We start from the raw sequence: 23,781 nt of genomic DNA, 5'->3' as shown, positions 1-23,781 counted from the left end.
ATATATATTATATATAGAGAGAGAGGGAGAGAGAGAGAGAGAGAGAGAGAGATATGATTTACATATATATATATATATATATATTGCAGTGCTCTCTGCTGAGGCCATTGAAGCCTAAACGGGCTGAAATAGTAAAATTAGGGCCCAATCCTATCCAATTTTCTAGTGCTGGTGCAACTGTGCCAATGGGGCTTCCGCTGCATCCTGTAGTGGAGAGGGGAGCAGTCACAGAGGCCTCCTCAAGGTATGGGAACATTTGTTCTCTTACCCTGGGGCTGCATTGCGGCTGCACCGGTGATGGAAAGTTGGAAAGAATTGGGCCCTGACTTAATAATTGGCTGCAAAGTTTAGCCCCTTATTGAGACTGATTAAAATTATTTTGATTGACTAAAAGGTGCCCTCTTTCAAACTGGACAGCAGATTGGTACTTTTAGTACAAATTTAGTATTAATATTTTTAAAACACGTAACATACAGACTGAAACAGGCAAGTACCAGCAGAAAAGCATTCCCTTCCTGAAATGAGGGCAGCTGCAATGTATTACTGTATCTCAAAACAATTAAAATATGCTTTTGTTCTATATATGGCTGTTTCTCATATGCAAATCTATGCAGTTTGCAGTGCAATCAACAAACATTAACTCAAAAGTAAGTCCTATTACATTCAACAGGATTTACTCCAAGATAAGCATGCTTAGGATTACAGCCTTAACTGATTAATTAACTGATTAACTGATTAATTAACTAACTAATTAAATCATTAATTAAATGATTAACCATAAGATTAACCAGCTAAGAGTTTGTTTTTTTTTAAATCAAGCGACAGCCCTAGTTATGTGAACAGTATTTCATCTGCTTCTCACTGAGCGTAATCATAGGGTATATTATTCTAAAGCTGACAACAGAGAAAGGAAAATAACGATATTTTTTAAAGCCAGGAAAAGTTTAATTTCCCTGTTTCTAAAGGATAAGCCTTCTTACCCTCTGATAAGTTCTGCCCGTTATAGAAAGTAAAGGGGTAATTTTGACTCAGGCCACCATCATCCAGGACAATCCCAATCTTTTGTGCATGTGCAGAGTGCTTTTGCCATGCCACTGAGCAATCACAATTGTCACCAACACCTATGAGGCTAGGAAGCACGCTTGTCTCCAGCTTCAAATGAGGGATATCCAGGCAGGATTGAGCCCCAGCACCTCTCATTTTAGCCGGTAAGCACTCTGTTGCATGACGCTGTCCCTACTCCATTCCCAGTATGCGCTGAGTCCGCACTCCCCGCCTCCCAATAAAGCCACCAGCACTGACTCCTTCCTCCCAGCCCGTCTGACCCCCTAATATAGCCAGGTGCAGAGTGCTGAGCCATCATCACCAGTGATCAATAATAACCCCACCGCCTGGGCCATGGTCAACGCAGCAGAGGGATGAGCGACAGAGAGGTCCAGCTGTCGCCTGGACTCCGCCAGAACCGGCAGGGCTCGGCTCATCCCCAGCATGCTTTGCATAGTTCCCAGTAGGAGATGGGAGTGTGAAAGGGGGAAGTGGATCCCAGTGGCTTTGGGGCTTCCTTCAGAGATTGCAGGTGCAACAGAGAGGACTCACCTCTCAGGATACATGATGCAAAGCCATTTCCCCTCTCTGGACCAAGCAAAAATAGTGGGCTCTGCTTCTACCCCAAAACAAAAATTGCTCCTCTTCCCTCTAGCTCCATCCCAAAACTGCTCTGGCTCTACTCCCAGACCCTAGCCAGGTGCCAATTTTTTATTTACTTCAAGTGTTGGCAGGCCCTGCAGAAAGGGGTCCTTAACACAGTCTGAAGACAGGACCCACATGGGTGGGGAGTAGCACAGGGAGATCGCACCTGATCATCACCCAACTGGGAAGGAAGACAGGCAACAATCAAGTGGGGAAGGATTCAGTGGAGTGAATGTGAAGGAGAGGAGAGGAAGTGGCTCCCAAGCCTCACTCTAGAACAGTGGTTTTCAACTTTTTTGTCTCACAGCACACTGACAATATACTAAAATTGTCAAGGCACACCATCAGTCTTTTGACAATTGACAAGGCACACTGTACTGCCAGCAGGAGGCTCACATCCCCAATGGCCCTACTAATAAATGACCCACCCCCAAACTCCCACAGCACACCTGCAGTCCATTCGTGGCACAGTGGTTGAAAATGGCTGGTCTAGAAGTACATTTCAATGGGCCACAATTCATGCATTCAGCAGCCTGCTCTACTTTTAAAGACTCCTCGTAGATCAGTGGTTCCCAATCTTACCCAGGTCACGATGCCCTTCTTTCATAGCGGCCTCTTCTTCTCAGCTCTCCTGGGCACCACTATCTTGGATTGTGTGAAACATCATTTTCATGAAATCTCATGAGAATTGCATGATATCTTGTGTGATTCAAGATGAAGGCACCCAGAAGAGCTAGAAGAGACTACCGGCGGCCTCCCATGATGACCTTAGGTGCTGCAGTGCACAGTTTGGGAACCACTGGTGTAGATCTTCAGCTGGGTTTCAGAACCCAGTCCCACCAAACACAAGTGTTTCTACCACAGCAGGGCCTAACAGACCTACTGAACTGTTCCAGGGGACATTAATTTAGCCCATCCACCTGCAAGTCTTCATGGCTTCTTGAGTGCCTTCCTGACCTTTCCCAGCCTCCGTCTCACATTGCCTTTTCGGGGACCCTGTGTCCTATTAGGGGCACGGAGAGAACAGGGATCCGTGCTCCAAGGAAGCAGACAAGGCCAAGAAGGGTTTATAATTAGCTGCCTGGCTTCATGCTGTTCTTGCTTCATCGGGAAGGTAATTCAACCCCCAGGCTGGAGCAGAATCCCCTGAGATCAGCACTTTAGGCAAGCCAGGCCTCTCAGCTTACCCCTTCCTGCTTCTGTCTGGGGTTTTTGCTGTCACTAGACCAACCCAGTGCAGACAGCACCCCACAGGCAAGAGAAGTGGTCTCCAGTAAATTGGTGAAAGGTGGGGCGGGGAACACATCCCAAGAGATTAATCAAAAACACTTGAACCTCAGTATCCATCTACACTGTATACTGCTTTTCCCTGTACACAGCAACAGAATACTGTACACTCAGAGTTTGGTTTGCTGTGCCTGGCGCTTATGTACACATGCAATTATTTGGAGACTAATAGCAGAACAATTTAAAAGATGCGTACCACACATGATGCAATATGTGCCTTTACAGTAATTGTTTTCTTAGATCACATACCTAACGCATGCCCTGAAATGCACAGACACCTTCAACGTACTTATTTTTCCACATTTTTATACCGCCCTTTCTCCAAGGACCTCAGGGCTCCTTCCCTCATTTAGTCCTCACAACAACCCTGTGAGGTACAGGAGGCTGAAAGGGAGTTAAAGACCCAAGGTTACCCAGGAAGCTTTGTGGCTGAGACCTGGATCTTCCAGGTCTAACTCCCAAGCCACTACACCAGGGGTGTCAAACTCGTTTCATGCAGAGGGCTGAAGTTCGCATTCAGGGCTCCAGCTGAGGGCCGGAAGTGATGTCACTAAGCAGAACATGACATCATTAAGCAGCTAATGGCCAGAAATCAGACTCTGTTCTCACATAGAAACTCATTAACTGCAAATGACAAAAGAAGAAGTACACAAATCATGATCATATTCCAAGATTTGGGAAAGTCCAATTTTCATGTGGGCTGCCATTTCAGCTGTAACACATCAGCAGCCAAGAGCCTGAGGGCAGGATAAAAAGCTTGTTATCTGGTGTGCTCCCTGGGGCATTTGGTGGGCCGCTGTGAGATACAGGAAGCTGGACTAGATGGGCCTATAGCCTGATCCAGTGGGGCTGTTCTTATGTTCTTATGTTCTTAAGCTTCCAGGAGCCGTATCTGGCCACCAGGCCTTATGTTTGACACCCCTGCACTACACCATCCTGGCTTTTGTATATATCATTCAATAAATATACATATATAACATATTTGAGACAATGCCACCTTGAGTCAACTGAGAAGGGTGGGACGCACGGAGCCCAATCCTATTCAACTTTCCAGCACCAATGCAACCACGGTTCAGCCCTGAGATGAGGGAACAAAACTTCCCTCAACTAGAGGAGGTCTCCATGACTGCTGCCCCACCACAGGGTGCAGTGCATGCCCCATTGGCACATCTGCATCAACACTTGAAAGTTGGATAGGACTGGGCCCATACGCAGGTACCTCTTATATGCACAAGATAGACACAAGATTGCAAAACATCCCCCGCAATATATACACTTCCAACAGACACCACAGTGTGTCTTACACTTACAATATATACACTTCCAACAGACACCACAGTGTGTATGTACAAAGAGTATACATCAAGTTATGTGTACCAGAGATGGCCCAATAGGCAGGTCAAAACTAAAAGATGTAGGCCTTGTTTGTAATGATCAAGCTCAGCTCTGGAATGGATGAAATAATACCAAGGATGGAAGTGCCTCTGAACATGTGCAGAGTGGCCTTCCTTGTCAACTCAATATCCACCATTACAGGAGTAATTAAACTGTGAAGAATTTATTATTATTATTATTATTATTATTATTATTATTATTATTATTTAGTTTAATCATTTTTATCACCACCGGATTTTGGACTCTCTCTGCTCCAGTATGTATATAAAATACCTACCATGAACTATATACTACATACATATCTGACCACTCAATTGAAATTCCAGTTAGGCAAAATATCACACATGCTCTCTACTGTCTTTAACCTTTCTTGGGCCACAGCCCCCAAAATAAGTAGACTGGGGACCCACTACCAATCCTGCGCCCCTCTTGGGTCCTGATCTGCCTGCGCTCACCCACCCTTTCCCCCTACCTCTTGTGTCTTCACAACAGCCCTGTGAGGTAGCAACCTGAGCAGGGCCAGCCTTAGGAGCTATGAGACAAAACAGCGAGAAGAGGCTGTGCACAATTATACCAAAAGCTTGGTTTTAATAAGGCACCATTATGAGATTGGATCCAAGCCCTCTCTTGCACAGGTTTTGAAAGATTGCCACGACCTCTGAAATGATCCCACCGGTTGAAGAATACTGCTTTACACCACACAAGCATGCACCGCACATGAAATCTTCTGTTACCAACATGCATCTCCCTCTCACACACACAGGAACATCATAAAGTGTTCCTTACATCACAACACTACACACACACACACACAGTAAAAATAATAAAATCCCCTTTAAAGGCACAAGTGTGATTCATGTATCAGTTGGCTGAGATTAGAGGGTGTTGAGCCTCTAATCTGAACCAGTTGGTGCATGAAACATGTGGTGCACAGACCCCAAGATCCATACAGTACAACCCTTATATTGTTGGATGAAGCCTTCATCAGTTACATTGTGCAAAGCTAAAGAGCCTGCAGGTGTGAATAATACTGATGCCAGACAACAGCAAGCCACTGTTGAAGAATTCAAAAATATGCAAACATCCAACAAAATTGTGGCAGGGATGCTTGAGTTAGGTTCTGCCTGCCACAGTAATGGCTCAGGGCCCAATCCTATCCAACTTTCTAGCACTGGTGCAACCACAATGCAGCATCAAGGCACGGGAACAAATGTTCCCATAACTTGGGGAGGCCTCCATGACTGTCTCCCCACTGCAGGATGCAGGGCATGCCCTTTTGGCACAGCTACATCGGAGCTGGAAAGCTGGTTAGGATTGGGCCCTCAGTCATCCATGCCAGGGATGTTTGCATATGTGAGCACTTCTGCTTTGAATGCTCTCTCTGACCCTAAATATCCTCTCCAGACCAAAATACACACAACAAGAATGCAGCCCTGTGTACAATAAGTCTTTTGATGTGTGCGCACGCACACACACAGATAAATGCTTTCACTTTGCATAAGAACATAAGAACAGCCCCACTGGATCAGGCCATAGGCCCATCTAGTCCAGCTTCCTGTATTTATATATATAACAGAGAGATATCTCAGCAAACTAGAATCCTACATGTAAGTACATATACACATAGCATATGACACATCTAGACCTCAATCCAGTGTGCAACAGTTAGGCAGATTACATCCCATTGAAATTAAGGGGGAGTCCGTGGACCTAACTCTGTGCTGGCTTGTGAATCTAGTCTGCATGTGCCTTGACATAACTATGTGTATTTTGATGTACAATATACATATGCACAAACATAGTACACCAAAACACTTTAATTAAAAAGAAAATGCACACTCACCCCAGTGCACACACCACAATTGGCATTCTCAAACTGACAAGGAAATCCATGTGGTACAGCCAGCCTCATACAATCCTGTAATATTTTAACAAGTGACTTGGGGAACGTCCAAAATATTCAGGGAATCCAAAGACAGGATAAAGGGTGAGTCTTGTTGACAGTGATGCTTCTGTATTTGCTTAAGTGCCTGGCTTGGCCTGGCCTGGCCTGGCGCCTCTATAAAGGTGAGGGGGAGGGTGGACAGTTGAGCATTATACACACAAACATGTATATTCACATAAACTCACTCATACACCCACTATTTGTGATCCCCAAGTTTGCACAGGCTAGGCAGGTGCAAATACCTCCACTTCTTCCTCATATCCTGCAACTTCCAAGAATGGCCAACTTTCATTCACTTGTGCTTTCCCATATATCCTGTGCAGTACAATGTAAGGCTAAGAGACTGACAGCCCAATCCTGAGCTGCCCAGTGCCCAGAGGAGCAGTGGCACTGAAATGGATACCGCTGGCGTCTCCTCAGGGGAAGGGGACATTTGCTCCCTTCCCCCAGGTAAGGGTGCAGGTCCCACAATGGGGCTACTAAAGTCTGCGTCCACTCTTTTGCTGGGCAGAGTTGAGAAGCCGCATGTCAGGCCAGAAGGTCTGACACAGGGTTCTGGCCTGATGGGGTAGAGCTCCGCCGGTCCCACCCCAGTTCCTCCCCTCCCCCTGCCCTCCCCCATCTTCCCCCCACTCCAGAATGCCTCTCCCGCATCACCTCTCCACCACCCAGAGCTCTTCCCTTGCTTCTGGGCGGTGGGCAGCAGACTTCCAGCTGGCACTGGGCTCAGCGTGGTCTGGTGCTGAACTGGGACCTCGCTGACCCAGAGGAGTGTTGAAGGCGTGCCTTACGGCACATTTGTAACACTCAGCAGCAGCTTAGGGCCAACACTAGGAGCCCAGGACTGGTCTCTAAGCTGCCAATCATGCCTTTCCACGTTTAAATCTCACCTCTGCCATGAACTCACTAGGTGACCTCTGGCAAGTCAAGCCCCACCCCCATCCTCAGCTGCAAGTTGAGGATAACAATCTCTATCAACCTTACAGAGTTGTTTTAAACACACCATCAAGTTGATATATGTTCATTTTAAAAGATATGTACAAGTTGAGCTCATACTTCAACTTGCAAATAGCAAGCCGATAGGCCTGCAGTGTTGTAGTCCTAAACCACCATCAGTCCCTAAAAGCAACAATAACACCTTTGCACGCTCAAGGACTGCCTTTGGCTGATTTTCTCCAGAAACAGGCAACTGCTTGCTCTGCCCACATTGAAACCGAACAAAGGTTCCTTTCAGCCCCCACCCTGCAAAGATCTATGGCTGTCCAGGTACCTGTGGTAGTGAGTTTTTAGATGAAGCCTAGCTGAATGGGCCACTAAACAGCCATCATCCTGGAGGATTGCAAGGCACTAGTAAAATCCACACTAGCAGTCTGGGTGCATGCACTCCTGCAGGGCTGGCCCATCCATGAGGCCAACTTAGGCAACTCCCTCAGGCAGCACATTGGTGGGTAGTACTCACATCTGTCCACCCATTTTGCCACCATTGCTTCTCCTCTTCTTCCTCCCATTTCCTGGATTGGAAAAGGAAGAGGAGAATGGAACAGAACAGGAAGTGTAGAGAAGAGGAGGTTGGTGGGCTAGACTAGCCCACCAATCTCTTCTCCTTCACATTTATGCCCTTATGCTCTGTCTATCTCTTCCTTTTCCAATCCAAGGAGTGGGAGAAACAGAGGATGCCCATGCAAGGAGGAGCAACATTTGGCATAGTGCCTCACATGCAGGTCTTGGATCCGTCCTGCACACTTACTTGCACACTTCCTACTGACTTCTCTTAATCATGGTTGTGGAGTTTAAATGGCTCCCTCCAAGGGTTTCTAATGTCCTTTCGTTAGGCTGATGTGACAAGACTAGTCAATTAGAAAATATTTCTTTACCTAGCGTGTAATTAACCTGTGGAACTCCTTGCCACAGGATGTGGTAGATGGCGTCTAGCCTAGATGCCTTTAAAGGGGATTGGAGAGAGGAAAAGTCCATCACAGGCTACAAGCAGGGTGTGTGCAACTTCCTGGTTTAGAAATAGGCTACCTCAGAATGCCAGGTGTAAGGGAGTGACAACAGGATACAAGTATCTTGCTGTTTTGTGTGCTCTCTGAGGCATCTGGTGAGCTGCTGTGGGATGCAGGAAGCTGTACAAGATGAGCCTTTGGTCTGAACCAGTGTGGGTTCTTCTCACAATCTTATGTTTATATTCTTATGTCTTAACTACTTCAAAGCAAGAAGTTGGACCAGGTTGGTGGAACAGAACTGGACCTCTCTCTTCTTCCACTTCCTAGGCGCTATTTTGCTGCTGCAGCTACAGTGACCTCATCTGAGTGCAGCCCTGCTATAAACTGAAACCAGTTCTGCTGAACGACAATGAGCCCCAAAGAATTGTGGGAATTATAATTTTGTGACAGTTCTGAGAATTCCAGTATAGCCCTTTGCCTGGGCTCCCAGATTCTTCGGTGCTCGAAATTGGTTTTGGCAAAAGATAATGCAAACATCCTGTTCAGAGAATTGGGCATGGCTGTGGGAGACCCGGATCTCTGCTCATTCCCTACCGCTCATTGGGTGGCCTTGGGGAACGGTGTCTCTCTGCCTAGCCTGCCAGCACCTCACAAAGTCCTTGTAGATAAGAATGTACTGTAAAAGGAGATAAGGATGTTATTGTGACACATCCTGGGAAAGAAATCTAAAGACACTGAGTAAGAGCCATAAAGCCTTCCACCCTGCCAGTTGGAGGGATTTGATCTGATGCAGTCACAGGGAAGGAAGGGGGGACGTACAGGTGTTTCAGAGGGACAAATATACGGAAGGGGTGCTTCTTGTCCAAAGTGCGAGAGGAGCAGGATGAAGAGGAAACGGATTTGGTAGTGTTTTCAGAGGTGTCAGTGAAAAACTGCACACTTTCCAGCTGTCCAGAGCCAGCCTAAGACCTCTTCAGGCCTGAGATGGCGGACCACATGCTGCTCTCTGTGACCTGTGATGTTCCAGTCTCCGTTCCTCCCACTCCTACTGAAAAAGGAAGAGGGGGCGGAGCAAAGGAGAAGGTGCAGAGGAGAGGGGAGCAGTGAGCTAGCATGTCTCCAGTATTCTAGCAACACTCTACCCACCACTCTCCTCTCCTCAACACTTCCACTCCATCCCCCTCTTTCTTTTCCAATTCAGGGAATGGGAGGAGGAGAAGCAGTGGAGACAAATGGTTGGCAGAGGTGCACACACCCCTGGCCAATCTGGTCACCTGAGGCGACCACCTCACTCAACTTCATGGATGGACCAGCCCAGCAATTTTCAACCTTTTTCATCTCACAGCACACTGAGAAGTTGCTAAAATTGTCATGGCACACCATCAGATTTTGGGCAATTGACAAGGCACACTGCACTGCCGGGGGGGGGGGCTCACATCACCCAATGACCCTATTAAAAAATAATAACACCTGCGGACCATTCATGGCACACCAGTGTGAAGCAGCACACTGGTTGAAAATCGCTAAACAACAGTTACCCTGCACATGTCTGATCTCAGAAGCTAAGCAGGGTCAAGCCTGGTTAGTACTTGGATGGGAGACCGCCTGGGAATACCAGGTGCTGTAGGCTTATACCAGGGGTGCCCAAACCCCAGCCCTGTTTCACATCTGTGATGCAGCGGCAGCAAAGGAAAGGCCAGCCTTGATTTGTGCAAGGCCTTTTATAGGCCTTGAGCTATTGCAAGACCTTCATTCATTCATATAAGTTCATCTTTAATATATTCATTTATGTAAACTTATGTAAATTTATTCAAACTGTAAATGTAAATTAACTCTTTTCTTTCCCGGCCCCCGACACAGTGTCAGGGAGATGATGTGGCCCTCCTGCCAAAACCTTTGGACACCCCTGGCTTATACCATAGTCTTTGCAGACTGAAGGTTGCCAACCAGTCCCTGAAACAGTCTTCGGACATCCCTATTTCCTGAACCCTGTTCTTGGTGAACTGCTATTGCTTCCACTGCTCCATTACTTCCTCCCCTCCCCTCCAGTCCCACTCAGTCCTGCCCACCTTTTGAAAAGGCAGAAGGAAAGAGCAGGAATAAGGAAGTGTGGAGGAAATGTAGAACAGCATTGGTGAATGCAGGGTGCAATCCAAAATATACCTCCAGATAGGGGTTACATCAAAGGTTTTGAGGTGGCAAAAAGGTCATTAGACCCAGCCCTCTTCCCCCAAGGATGACCTAGCCTTCACCATGGTGTAACAGTTATCTACTTGTATGAAGGTTTTTTTTTTGGGGGGGGGGGGGCATTCAGTCATACATACATTTGAACAGGAACAGCCCAAATTTTGTGAATCAAGGAAAAGTGCACAACTCTCCAAACAGTGGTGAGTGTGGATTCACAGAATGTACTATTATTCTTACTGATGATTATGATAAATATTTAAATACCTCTTTTCAATAAAAAGTAGTGCACAAAGCAGTTTACGTAGCAAAATAAATCGCTGTACATCTATCCACAGCCCTAGTGGGCTGGTGGCTGAGGTGACATTTGAACTGGGGACAACTTATTAGCTCAAAGAGCATAGTTTAGGCACAACACCACACTAGCCAAAGCAGGTTGCTTGTTGATTTTTGGGTGCTGAGGTTTTCGCTTACCTTAAAAGGCAGGCCATAAGCAAATGTGTTTTCATCATTAGACCCTTTTAGCATTCTCTCTCTCTCTCTCTCTCCATCTCTCTCTCTCTCTCACACACACACACACACACACACAAATACGCATGCATGCACGCGTAGAGAGAGAGAGAGAGAGAGAGAGAGCAGTGCCTTTCCAGAAAATTATCTACAAAGTCCGCTGTTGCAAACTTGCTGACAGCCTACTCTGCCACAAAACACCACCTCCTTCCTGGCCTCCTGTTCCCCTTCAAAACTTCACCTCTCTCCTGCTTGCCCGTTCAGACTGGGCTGATGGCACCTGCTGGGTGATGGTGATGTGTAATGCATCTAAGGTTTGGCACAGAGACATGGAAAGGCTGGCTTCATCCCAGGTCCTCCTCCTGGCACCAACACAATGGCCCCCAGGCCAAGTCCCATGTTCCCCGCTGCCTCATTTGCCATCCTCTTGACACAGCCCCCACCCTCTGGCATCCAACAGCCTCAAACAGATTCTACATTTCCCGCAATCCCAGCTCTTGTTATTGCGTAAGTGCTAGGAGGAGCATGTGCTTCACTGGACCACTACATCAAAGGTTTGGAGGTAACAAGGTCACTAAACCCAACCCTCTTCCCCAAGGATGAACCCACAGTCCATTGGGACTGGAAAACTGGAGCAACAGCACACCAAAAGATCCAGATGAGAGGACCTGAACATGCGAGTCAAGCCATGTGCCACATACATCCTAGGACGGTGGTTGGTGAATAGGATCCAAATAGCCAGAATGGTACAGTAGTGGTTTGGGAGTCAGACGGAGATCCAGGTTCAAATCCCCGCTCAGCCACAAAGCGTCCTGGATGACTTTGGGCCAGTCACTATCTCTCAGCCTCACCTACCTCACATGGTTGTTGTGACGTCAAAAGGAAGAAAGGAACCACATACAGCACCCTAAGCTCCTTGGAGGAAGGGTGGTGTAAAAATGTGGGAAAATAAATATTCTCTGAAGTCAACTCAAGACAGTTTGCTGCCCTGAGAGTATCACGTGACCAGAATCGCCAACCATCACCAGCTGCTATTTGTCCAAAAGGACAAAACATGCAGGTATTGGATGGACACCTGTAAGTTCCCGCAGGCCAAGTAGCAGCTTCAGAGGGGGATTTTCATTAGGAAGATGGTGTGAGGAAACAATTTAACCCCCTCTCTTCAGCACTGAGGACCTACTCTGGAAGAGGTCCTATTCACAGTAGCCATTAACTCTTTTTAAAAATGCCAGATCTCCCACATCAACTCTCCTCCGGCTCTCAAAAAGAGCAGCCATTTTCAGTGTTTCTTCACTCTATTTACTGCCTTACTTAAAATGTTTCTGTCCTGCTTTCTCTACCATAAAACAGGGCACCCAAACAGCTTTCCCTTCCTTTCTGCCCCTCCCCATTTCATTTTGTTCCTGCTTCCCACTCTAAGTTTCTGTGTGGGTAGTGACTGCAGTGTGGTAGGAGCTCCAGAAACTTTTGAAGAGATAATCAATTTGCTAAATTTGTGGTCCATTCTGTATGTATCTGAGACCACTGTTATTCTTTTAAATGGTGAATTTATTTTGAATGTTTTACTTCATTTGGAATTACTTAATCATCTGGAATCAGGATTATTACTAGCAGCAAAGTCTACTTTTTGCTTCAGAAAATTATTTTTATGTACCTTTAATTCAGGGACCTCCAAACCCCGGCCCGGGGGCCAGATGCGGCCCACGGCAAGCCTCTTGTCCCCTGAAAGCCTCTGGCCCACTTGGCCAAACATGACTGGAACTATGCTCTGGTTGTGTCTGGAGGGTGTTCAAGGGCTGGAGAGGCTGAATGAATGAGCCCATTCATTCATTTATTCACTCATCTAAGTTCCATCTCTAATTTATTTAAATAAATTTTATAGTTAAATTTCTTTTTTCCGGCCCTCAACACCATGCCAGATATTTGATGTGGTCCTCTGGCCAAAAAGTTTGGTGATCCCTGCTTTAATTGATTATTTACAACCCAATCCCAATGGTGGATTGGGCTGCTGTGTGGAGTCCATTACAACAGCAAAGGGGCCATTCTGTGACCGCTGCTACAAGCCATAGCTCTGCCACCAGACCTCACCGTACCCACCAGACCAGGTGAAGCAGCAGTGGGAACCAGGATAGGGCAGACTGGAAGTGAAACTGGCGGGGGAGGGAATGGATCCAGCAGCAATCCACTCTCTCCGATAAGGAGCTCTCCTCCCCTTTTCTCTTGGTGGACATAGTATATCTTATGTCTGAGAAGACACATAGACAGCTCCCTGTAAATATAAATAAGGTAAGTATAAATGTTTTATGCTTACCACCCATTTGCCCTCAGGTTCCTCCCCTGCCCCCTATTTGGTGCATGCCTATTTGGCATGGATGCGGGGGGGGGGGTTTAGAGGAGAGGGTAGGATAGGACTGTTGATCAAGTAACTAGCTAACATTCATGCATTATGCTTTCTTCAGGTGACAGCCCCAATACATACAGGTTGACTGTAGCTATGGTTGCAAACTCCTCTCTGTTTGGAGGGACACCCACACCCCTGTATTGTGTGTGACTTGGTGGTCTTTCAGTGGATTGTCTTTCAGTTTCTTACAAGAGAAACTCCAGGTGGTGCTTTTGGGGGCCATGAAATAAAACATTTCCTTTCGCCAGAGTTTCCTTGCGGTCAGCGGCTGAGTGGCAGCTCAGTGCTTTCACTGACAGATAGTTATATGATTTATTAGCTGTGGATGGAGTATCTATTGAGGCAAAGAAGTATAAGCTATCATAAATGATGTAGCCACCTGCTTGCTAGAACAGGGCGGGGGCGGGATTGCCCCTTGACAGGTTATTTCTACTGTGCATCTGTGGATAATATTAACACCAGATTGTGTTTCATTTTTTAGTGGCTTGCTATACCCTATGCTTTACAAAGCAGTGTAATATAAAATTAGGTCCCTGCCCAGAGGAGCTTACAGTTGAAATTTTACAGTGGGTGAGGCAACACAAGGGATGAATACATTTATACATAATTGCGCTTCACTGTACTTGGGGCGAAGGGTTTAACCAAAGCATTTTTAAGGAAAAACTGATTTGGTGGGAGAATGTAAAATAATACTTAACATTTGTACAGCATTTCAGGAATGTGCAAAACATGCTTTATCTTGGCGTTGTCTGTAGAACAACCCAGTACAGTGAGCAAGTGTTATTACCATCTCCGTATACTGCAGCTAGGGCTGACTTGCCCACGGCCACTTTTTTATTGATTGATTTATTATTTACCATTTCTCAACAAAAGAACATGCTCAAAGCGGTGTTCACAGGAAAGAAATGAGAAATGGTTCCCTGTTCTTTTTTGAAAAAAAAAAAAAGACACAAGAGACACCAGCAAACAGCCACTGAAAAAGCTCTGCTCTGGAATGAATAGGGATAGTTCCTCTCCCCCTGCTAAATATAAGAGAGCCACAACTTTAAAAGTATCTCTTTACCCAGGTAGCAGAGGCCAATCCGCCTAGGCTGCAATCCTATACACACTTACCTGGGAGTAACTGAACATAGTGGGACTTACTTCTAAGTAAACATGTACATGACTGCACAGTTTTTGAGTTTATGGCATAAGTGAGAGATCTGCAGCTTTTAGCCACTATGCTACACTCCACTTTCAGTTGACCACTAGTTGGGGCAGAGTGGGATTCTTCTGAATTTGACTGAACATTGTGGCATATTAGTTGAGGAAGAGGCTGGGCAGTGGAGCTAACTCATTATCATATTCCATTCCATAGGACTCAGGGTGGCATACAATGTTCTCCCCCCGCCCCACACACATTTGTCTTTATAACAACATCCCTGTGAAGTGGGTTGTGCAGAGAGATAGGGCCTTACTGGTAGCAGCACCTGGTTGCAGAGAGCTCTGGGACAAAGAGCTAACCTGCCCACCAGTAATACCTCCTTGCCCCCTGATTGTGTATTGTGTGCTACCACTACAACTAGTATTAAGGGCTTTTTGGAGTTGACTTGGCAAAGATAACCCTCTGATGGGTATAGGTTTTCAGTCAGGTCCAGCCTGGCCAACCCTTTATATTGCCTCTGGGCCAACAATTTCTTTTATAAATAGATGATAGCAAAGAGTTTATAAGATCAGGACTACAGTGTATGTGTGTGTGTGTGGGGGGGGGGGGTTATATTATGGTCCTTATGTACAGAGACTTCATTTTTTGCAAATCTGGACTGTTAAGTCTATTTGCAGCTCTGATTTGCAGGAAGAAAGCAGCCACTGGGGCCAATCACATCAGGAGACCAGAAAGACCAAAGAGTCAAAGCCTTCCTCAGACTCATGCACCAAATTCCCAGTCCAAATACACACACACACACACACACACACACACACACACACACACAGGGAGGGCCAATTGTGCACCTGATGTAGCAAGTTGTTTGGCCCATAATGATTGGCTCAAAGTCACCTTGTATGCTTTTTGGGTGAGTGAGGATTTGAATCAAGAGCCCCCCCTCCCGACCCAATTACAACATTCTAACCACTGCTCCATACTGCCTCTGTTAAAATGTGTTTCCCAGGCGGAGGAGGCTGCCAGACTGAGAACAGAAACTGATCTGTTTTCTCTTGTATTTTAAGAGATATTTCTAACCTGACATGATTGTCTTCCTTGTTTCAGAACATCACAAAACCTCCAAGGGGTGCCTGCTCGTTTTATTTAAACAAGCAACAGTACATCCACATTGGATGTTTAGGGCCATTTTCTTCAGCCCTTTTTCTGCCATAGCACCCCAGCACATCTCCATGTGCCCCCCTTTTTGCAAAAGACCCACCCAGTAGACCCCTGAACCGCTGTCTCCAACCACTTCCTGGATTGGGTTGTGGACACAGAGGGACGGAAAGCAGTGTTGTGGCTTCAGTTGCTTCAGAATGCAAACTTCAGGCCCCCATTTTTCCAGAATGTACATTCAAGCTGCAAATGCTTCTCTCCTATCTTCTATATACCCTTCTAGGTTAGAAACGTTTGTAGAAACCGCTCCAGAGAGACTCCAAAGTGAATTACTAAGTGCAAAAACATCTATAGAAGGTAGATCCTCGCACGCAAACACCCCGAATCCAAAGTTTGGGATGATGGGGTAATACAGGGGTCAAATCACCCCATTGCCTCCCAATGCACAGAGACAGAGAGGGGTATAAACTCAAACCACACCTGTAACAATCCCCACTATCCTAGGCCCAATATCCCACATTTCTTTTGATTAAAAAACGGAAGCTCCTTAGCATCACTGGCAGGATGACCTTGACCACACAGATGATCCCTTACCAGGTTTAGTGGGTTCAGGCATGGCTACAATCACTGGGTAGATCCGCTGTGCCCGTTTGAGTGCAGGTTCTCCCCGGGGAATACACTTGGCCCAGTCGCTTTAAAGACCTAGCAAAGGGGACAGTGAGAAGGCATCACCTGACCCCCAGGGCCCAGTGCCAAATTCCAGAGCTATGGCATAAACGTCTTCAAATCCCTGGCTTGGCCTTACTAGAAAAAGAACCCAGCTGGAGAGAGGGAGGGAGGAGGGAAGGGAAATTCAGGCATAAACCAGCTCAGGCTCCAGAAAAGAGGTAGGGGGGAGTAACGGCACTCCAGAAAACAGGGCCTCTATAAAGGGGAATGCAAAACTAACCAATTCTAGCTGATTGAAATGATCCTTGTGCTTGTTTCATACATTTAAGCTGTCTGCTTCTAAATTGGGAACCCCTTTACGACAGGGAGCCATTTTTTCCCCCAATTTTTGCTATGTGAACCTTTCGTTGGAAAACATTTTGTATTTAATTATTATTGCGTTATCTATGTATATGACACTTTACACCAAATGAGAGGACAGGTCCTTGCCCCAAGGTGCTTCCAATCTAGACAGGCACCAAGGAGACAGAGAAACGTTAGGGAAATGGAGGCAGAGATAAGCATATAAAGGGAAGAATACATACATGAGTGTTTCAGTTGCACACGCTTAAACTTAGTTATGGTAGGGAGAGCGGACTACAGGGTTAGGCCAAAGACTTCACTGGAAAAGTGAATTTTAAAAACAGATTGGAAGGAAGTAAGAGAGGGAGCATTGTAGCAATGGAAAAAAAGGCAAAGCTGTTTGAGGTTTATAAATATTCTTAATAACATTAAAGAACAGACACCTACTATACCACTCACATTCCATAGCCATTTCATTCCATTCTTCATAGATCTGGTTTCAGCTTCTAATAAACATTGTTCCTATCTCAACACAGGTGTTAATTAACTTACCATAGGATGGGAAGATGCTTTTGTCTTCTGTTGTTGTAAATCCTTGCTGTAGTTACAACTCACATTTAAGCTGTATATTAAAAAGGTCACAAAGGTATCTCATTTCATTGTCCTTTGATGCCACCATTTATCTATTTTTCTTTATTTTTCCTTTCTCCATCCCCAGGTCCATCCATGAAGCCAACTGAGGCAGTTGCCTTGAGCAGCAGCTTAGCAGAGGGAGTCCATATCCATCTACCCATTCACCTTCACAGCTCCCTGCCTGGAAAATGCAGAAAAGGTAGTGTGGAGGAGAGGAGAATGGTGGACTAGAGTGTCCCACCACTCTTCTCTTCTCCAGAATTCTCTACTGCTCTGTCCCCCTTTTCCTTTTGCAATCCAAGGAGTGGAAAGAGCAGAACCTGGCACATCATCAGATAAGGGGGGGGCAGCATTTGGCACACCGCCACAGATGTCTGGAGATCTTGGGCCTGCCTTCTATACTTTTGCCAACTGAGGATTTCACTTCAAGCATCTGACAAAATGGGCTCCAGGACATGAAAGCTTATGCTAAAATATGTTTCAGCATAATATGCCACAGGACCCTTTTTCAAAACACAAGACAGTGTCCAGTGAACCTAATCTATCTATATAAAATATGTAAAATCCATCATTCCGCAATTTTGGTCATCAAGGCAGTTAATAAACATAATTTGAAAGAGTCCACATTAAACACCAATGATAGAACAAATGTAATTCCAGCCTGAAAACAAATAAGTAGGCAGTGGCTGAGAATGGATCAATGCAATTGGCCTCTGAAGGATCAAGCTAACAGGACTGTACCTGAAAGGCATTAACCAGTATGCTTCTGCTGGGGAGTGCCATTATTGGGGTGAAATTACAAAAAAGATGCTGTCTTAGGTAGCCACCCACGTCACCTCTAGGCAAGTGAAGGTCTTTCCTCTTGCGCCACGCGATTATGATCCAGGCCATTGCCACACTACACCCTCAAGCTGCTATGGGAAAAACTAGGAAGGTACTGAGCAAGATCATTGGTCCATTTAAGACTATATTGTCTACACATTGATTGCTGGCAATCAATGTGTATTCTATGGCTTTAGACGGCTTTAGATGGGGGTAGTTCCTAGACTTATCTGGAGATACCACAGACTGAATCTTGGACTTCACCGTACACATGCCATTAGCCAGTGCTCTTCCATGGAGCTACAGCCCACCCTGAATGTGTGGCAGGAGTCTTCACCCTGAATGTGAAGAGTGGCAGGAGTCCAGGGGTCCTGTGAGTACCAACAGACACCACCTCAAGTACCACTGGTGGTACTGTTCTCCCTGTTCTTTTAGGCTATGGGATAAACAGAGGCTGTCACATCACCAAATAAGGGGGGATAGCATTTGGCACACCACCTCAGGCACTTGAAGGTCTTGAGCCAGCCCTGTATACACCTGCCAGCTGAGGATTTCTGATGAAGGATCTCTGATGAAGTGGGTTCCAGTTCGTTTATGCTAAAATAATTTTGTTAGTGCTTTAAAATGCCACAAGACTCTTTGTAGTTTTTCCAAAACACAAGACAGCATCCAACAGGAGCAGGGAGGAGGGTGGATCAGGCCCGGGAAGCATGCAAGTTCAGCAGCAGAGGTGCTCCCTTTGGAGGCATCCACCAAAGCCTCTCTCCCTTCACAGACCTGATTCACCTTCATGGGTACATGTAGACTTGTGCCAGCAATATTGCTGGCCCACATCCAAGTAGATGCTTTGGGCCAGCATGGGACTTCCCTAGGACAAGGGAATAAATATTCCCTTATGTAGAGGAAGATTCAACATGCCAAAACTCCCCTGCAGGATACAACAGACACCACGTTGGCGCCATTGCATCGCCACATGGGAAGTTACGGTGGATTGGGTTGCCCTTCCCATCCCTCCTGTAACTAAGCTTAAGTACATGCCACTGAAATTAATGCATAATTTTACCCTATCCCCCCCCCCCATCTACCTGTGTTAATTTGCAGATTGTAAGCTCTTTGGGGTAGGAATCTTGTTGTATGTAAAATACTGTGCTCACTGACAGTCAAGAGATATATAAATACACACATTTGAGATAGGTATACTATACTATAATATAGGCATAGTTTACTATATTTATAAACTTTAAATGTGAGATATAGGTCACTATAACTACATCCCTGATTATTGTACTGCATCAGTCACTGAACAGATACACTCATAAGACACACCTTCACTTACATGCCGATTTGCTAATGTGAACTGGCTTTGAGTCAACCAACATCCAATGTGGCAAAGCAGTGCACCTGGATACCTGTTTAAGCAGCAGTTTATGAACACCAGAAATGAGCTGCAACTCAATGGCAGGTAAGGATTTTCTTCTTAAAGACAGCCAAGGCTAAGAATGCGACGCCATTCAAAGACGGGATAGGCCGTTTTGAAAGAGGCCGAGCATAGCTCACATTCTCTTTCATGCTGCCAAAGCATGAAAGGATTTGAAGCTTCCCACTGTAGAGATAAAGACAATTCCCCCAACTTAATGGCAACTGATCTGGGGGAACAAAGCCAAGAGGGGCAGCTTGGCTGATATTTGCTCCCCCTTCCCCCAGATCTGACTGACAACCTTTGAGAAACAGGAAGAGCCGGAGGGAGAAGGGATGGAATGTGAGAACAACATTCTAGCCTCAGGCCTCTAAAGCCTTGCTTGGTAGCCACAGCCTTGGAATCTAGATTTCTCAAAGGGATTCTCTCTGATTAGGACCTAGAGCCCCCATGTGGTCACCACAGGAAAAACAATCCTATTTTTTAATTTTTTTTTTTATAATTAAAACAACTATATTAACAGTTATAGTTACTTGTACATCATCAGTTACTTCCAGTGGTACATCAAATAGGTGGACCATGTGAAGTGGTAGGGCAGAAGACAAACTTTGAGAAACACTGCTGTACAGTATACCCTTGCAGGAAAGCTTGTAGATTGTACAGCTCAGGTGGCATGTTTGACTACAGGTTTCTTTTTGGTTTTTTTTTAAAAATTCTCTACACATAGGAAAGTATCTTGTTGGAGAGAAAGACTCCACCTAGCATTCTTCCTGCTCTGTAGAAGAAGGTGGTTCCCCCCATTGGGGTATTATTCAAAGATGCACCCCCCACACACACACACACACTTGTAGCCTAAAGTGGTACAATCCAGGAAAAGCTTTACCACTCAGTTCTGTTGAAGACAGACAGTTCATATAATTTTACCTACATGCTCTTGAGAGAGATTTCTGTTGCATGTTTGAGGGAAGAGACAAAGCAGTTGTTACTGTAGGGTTAATTTCAGTCCACACCCCTTTTCCTCCCATCATTGAACACCATTTCCCTTCCAAAGCCAGAGGCTCTCTTCCATCCCAATGAATCAATGAACTTTGTTCTTCCCTTCCCAGGGAAACTAGGAGTCATGGCTCCATCAAGGACAAAGAGGGACCAAGACCTCCTGAGTTACCATGCCAGATGCTGCCCAGCCTTACTCAATAAAGTGGCAGCCTCTGCAGTTCCCACTCTCCAATGTTCTAGCTCAGCACTCCCTTCCATATTTCCTCCTTTTCCTCTCTGTCCCCCTTTTCCTTTTCAATTCCAGGGAGTGGAATGAGAAGGAGGAGCAATAGAAGCAAGCAGGCAGACAGAGATGAGTACCTGCCTACCACAGATCATCTACCTCAGTTGGTCTCATGGATGGGTTGACCTTGATTAAAGGCATGGCACCAGAGCCCAAGCATGAACCTACAAAGATTATTTTCTGGATCTCTGGGGAAAGCATATTAAACTCCAATGTGGTAAAGAGAAGACACTGTTCCACTTCAGCTCTCAAGCCAGCATTGCTCTCTCCAGTACTGCTCTATAAGTGCTGCTCACTGACCAATTGTACCACTGGAGCAATCTCTGAACATTGCCCTGCCTAGTTGGAGGTAGGTTGCTTCAAGTGAGGCTTGACTCCACCAGAACGACTCTAGAATTACCCCACACTGACCCAGTTGTGTCCTGGGAGCATGAACACATTTCTGAGGATTCTCTTTTGACCCCCTGTGTAAGGGTGCTCTCTTGGCTGTGTGGGGAACACCCATAAGCCACCAAGGAAGAAGCTCCTTTCAGTGCAACTTGAATTCACTGTGGTTGTATTTTACATACACTGTTGTTGAGCACTTCTGTACTGCAGCGAGTCATGGACACTTCTGTACTGCAGCGAGTCATGGACTCTTCGCTCACAACAGGAGAGGAAACTGAGCGCTTTCCACATGCGCTGCCTCCGACACATCCTTGGCATCACCTGGCAGGACAAAGTTCCAAACAACACAGTCCTGGAATGTGCTGGAATCCCTAGCATGTATTCACTGCTGAAACAGAGACGCCTGCGTTGGCTTGGTCATGTCGTGAGAATGGATGATGGCCGGATCCCAAAGGATCTCCTCTATGGAGAACTCGTGCAAGGAAAGCGCCCTACAGGTAGACCACAGCTGCGATACAAGGACATCTGCAAGAGGGATCTGAAGGCCTTAGGGATGGACCTCAACAAGTGGGAAACCGTGGCCTCTGAGTGGCCCGCTTGGAGGCAGGCTGTGCAGCATGGCCTTTCCCAGTTTGAAGAGACACTTTGCCAACAGTCTGAGGCTAAGAGGCAAAGAAGGAAGGCCCATAGCCAGGGAGACAGACCAGGGACAGACTGCAGTTGCTCCCGGTGTGGAAGGGATTGTCACTCCCGGATTGGCCTTTTCAGCCACACTAGACACTGTGCCAGAACCACCTTTCAGAGCGCGATACCATAGTCTTTCGAGACTGAAGGTTGCCAATACTGTTGTTGAGCAGTTGGGATACTGGAGCTTTAGCAGGCAGTGTTTGACAATTCCCTTCCAACCATCAAGGAAAAGCCCACACAGCAGCAGTGCCATTAAAGAAATGAATCACTCCATCCAAGATGTGAATTCACAACCTTGACATTGTTTGTTTTGAAGATACCCCAGCTGACATGCTCCTCTTAAAGGGGATCCCAGAAGGCCCCAATAAGTCCCTTTTTAAAAGTACATTCCTACCCTCCACACAATAAATACCCCCTCCCCCCATGGTCATGTCAAGCTGGACAAAATGCCCTTTGCATCCATGAAGCCCTGATGCTCAGCAGATATCCCCCTCATTCAATCTTTTCAATCACAAGTGCACTTCATCATGTTTGTGTATGAAGGGTTTTAAACTTCACCTCCTTTTTGTTCTAGGCACTAAATCCAGAAATCTGTATGCTAAATCCAGAAATTTGGAAGGGAAGGGTTAAACCTGTGAAACAGCTTTTCCTCTCCTTCTAGAGCAGCGGGCTCCAAACACCAGCCCATGGGTCAGATTCAGCACTTGCCAGAATCTACCCCCCCCCCCCAGGGTGAACAGAGCTTACCGTTCTGCCAGGGAGCCTCCTTTCCACAATGCTGATTGCGCCAAATATAGCCACGGCCAGCCACTCCTGGGTTCTGTTGCCCCAGCAGGCTTTGCATTTGAATTTCCAGGCAGACACTGCTGGCCACAGCGATGTTTGAGGGCGATCAGTGACGTGGAAAGGAAGCTCCCTGGTGGAACGGTAAGCTCCATTCATGCCAGGGAAGAGATTTTTGGGACACCGCTGTTCTAGAGCACTGGTTCCCAGCTCATGGTCCGCAAGACCCTGAAAAGTGATCCATGAGGTCTCAGAAAGACTGCATTCAATCACTTCCAGTATCTCGCTGAGCAAGCACTCTCCCACAACCCACCAAAGAGGCCAGAGAACGGACCACTCACAGCCAGCAAAAGCAGCAACCCACCAATTGCTATAAATCTCCCACAAATTGTCTACAAATAATATAATAAATCTCAAATAAATCTTCTCTAATTATTACAAATTTAATTGTATTTTTGTGTGCTGGGGGAAGGCATTATGTGATTCATGACAATGCCAGTTTTTGCCTCAATGATACACAGACTCCCAAAGTTTCTCTAGAACCACCTTTCTAGAGAAACCAAGTGTCCTGGCTCCAGCCTTTCCTAGTTCAAGGGCATAGCAAGGTTAAAGGCCCAATTCCATCGTTGAGATGCGCTAGTGTCGCCAGTCGCCACTTTACAATCTTAAACAGAATCTCAGGAATTCCTGCAAGAGCATGCATGGAGTCTTGGGAAGCCCCAAAGGGCTGGCACATGTGCAGAGTGGCACAGCACCAGGTAGCAGCCATTTATGGTGTGCTTGTAGAGCCCCCGAAGGGGTCTCAGGGAGCACTCCAGGGCTGTTAGAAGCACACTTAGCTTGCCTACTGATGGATACAACATGGACACGGAGACAACATTGGAGAAATACCATGCCAGCGTAGCTCAGATGTCACTCAGACACCACTAGCTTTTGCTCCTTTGCTGCCAATGCCCACATGATTCCTGTAGGAGGAAAGAGTGCTTTGGTGCTTATGCACTGGTTTTTTTCCAGTGAGGCATTAGCAATAAATGCTTGAGTTTTTTGAAGAGGTCTGGCTATGTGCTGCTGTTCTCACATATCCAATAACATGAAGCAGGTGAAAA

General features: G+C 46.2%; 1 protein-coding gene across 1 annotated transcript in view; it reads right to left on the bottom strand.

Annotated features, from left to right (window-relative positions):
* The window catches only part of MYBPC2 (myosin binding protein C2), a 59,950-nt gene extending 43,520 nt beyond the window's left edge, over positions 1–16,430 (bottom strand). The window contains 2 exon segments of the mRNA XM_066629281.1: positions 16,251–16,334; positions 16,337–16,430. Of these exon segments, the coding sequence (XP_066485378.1) occupies positions 16,251–16,334; positions 16,337–16,430 (178 nt within the window).
* Between the last annotated feature and the right edge of the window lie 7,351 nt (positions 16,431–23,781).

Source organism: Tiliqua scincoides, chromosome 5 (assembly GCF_035046505.1).
Source record: "Tiliqua scincoides isolate rTilSci1 chromosome 5, rTilSci1.hap2, whole genome shotgun sequence".
In the NCBI taxonomy this organism is placed as follows: Eukaryota; Metazoa; Chordata; class Lepidosauria; order Squamata; family Scincidae; genus Tiliqua; species Tiliqua scincoides.
This window is presented reverse-complemented; position numbering and strand designations above follow the sequence as displayed.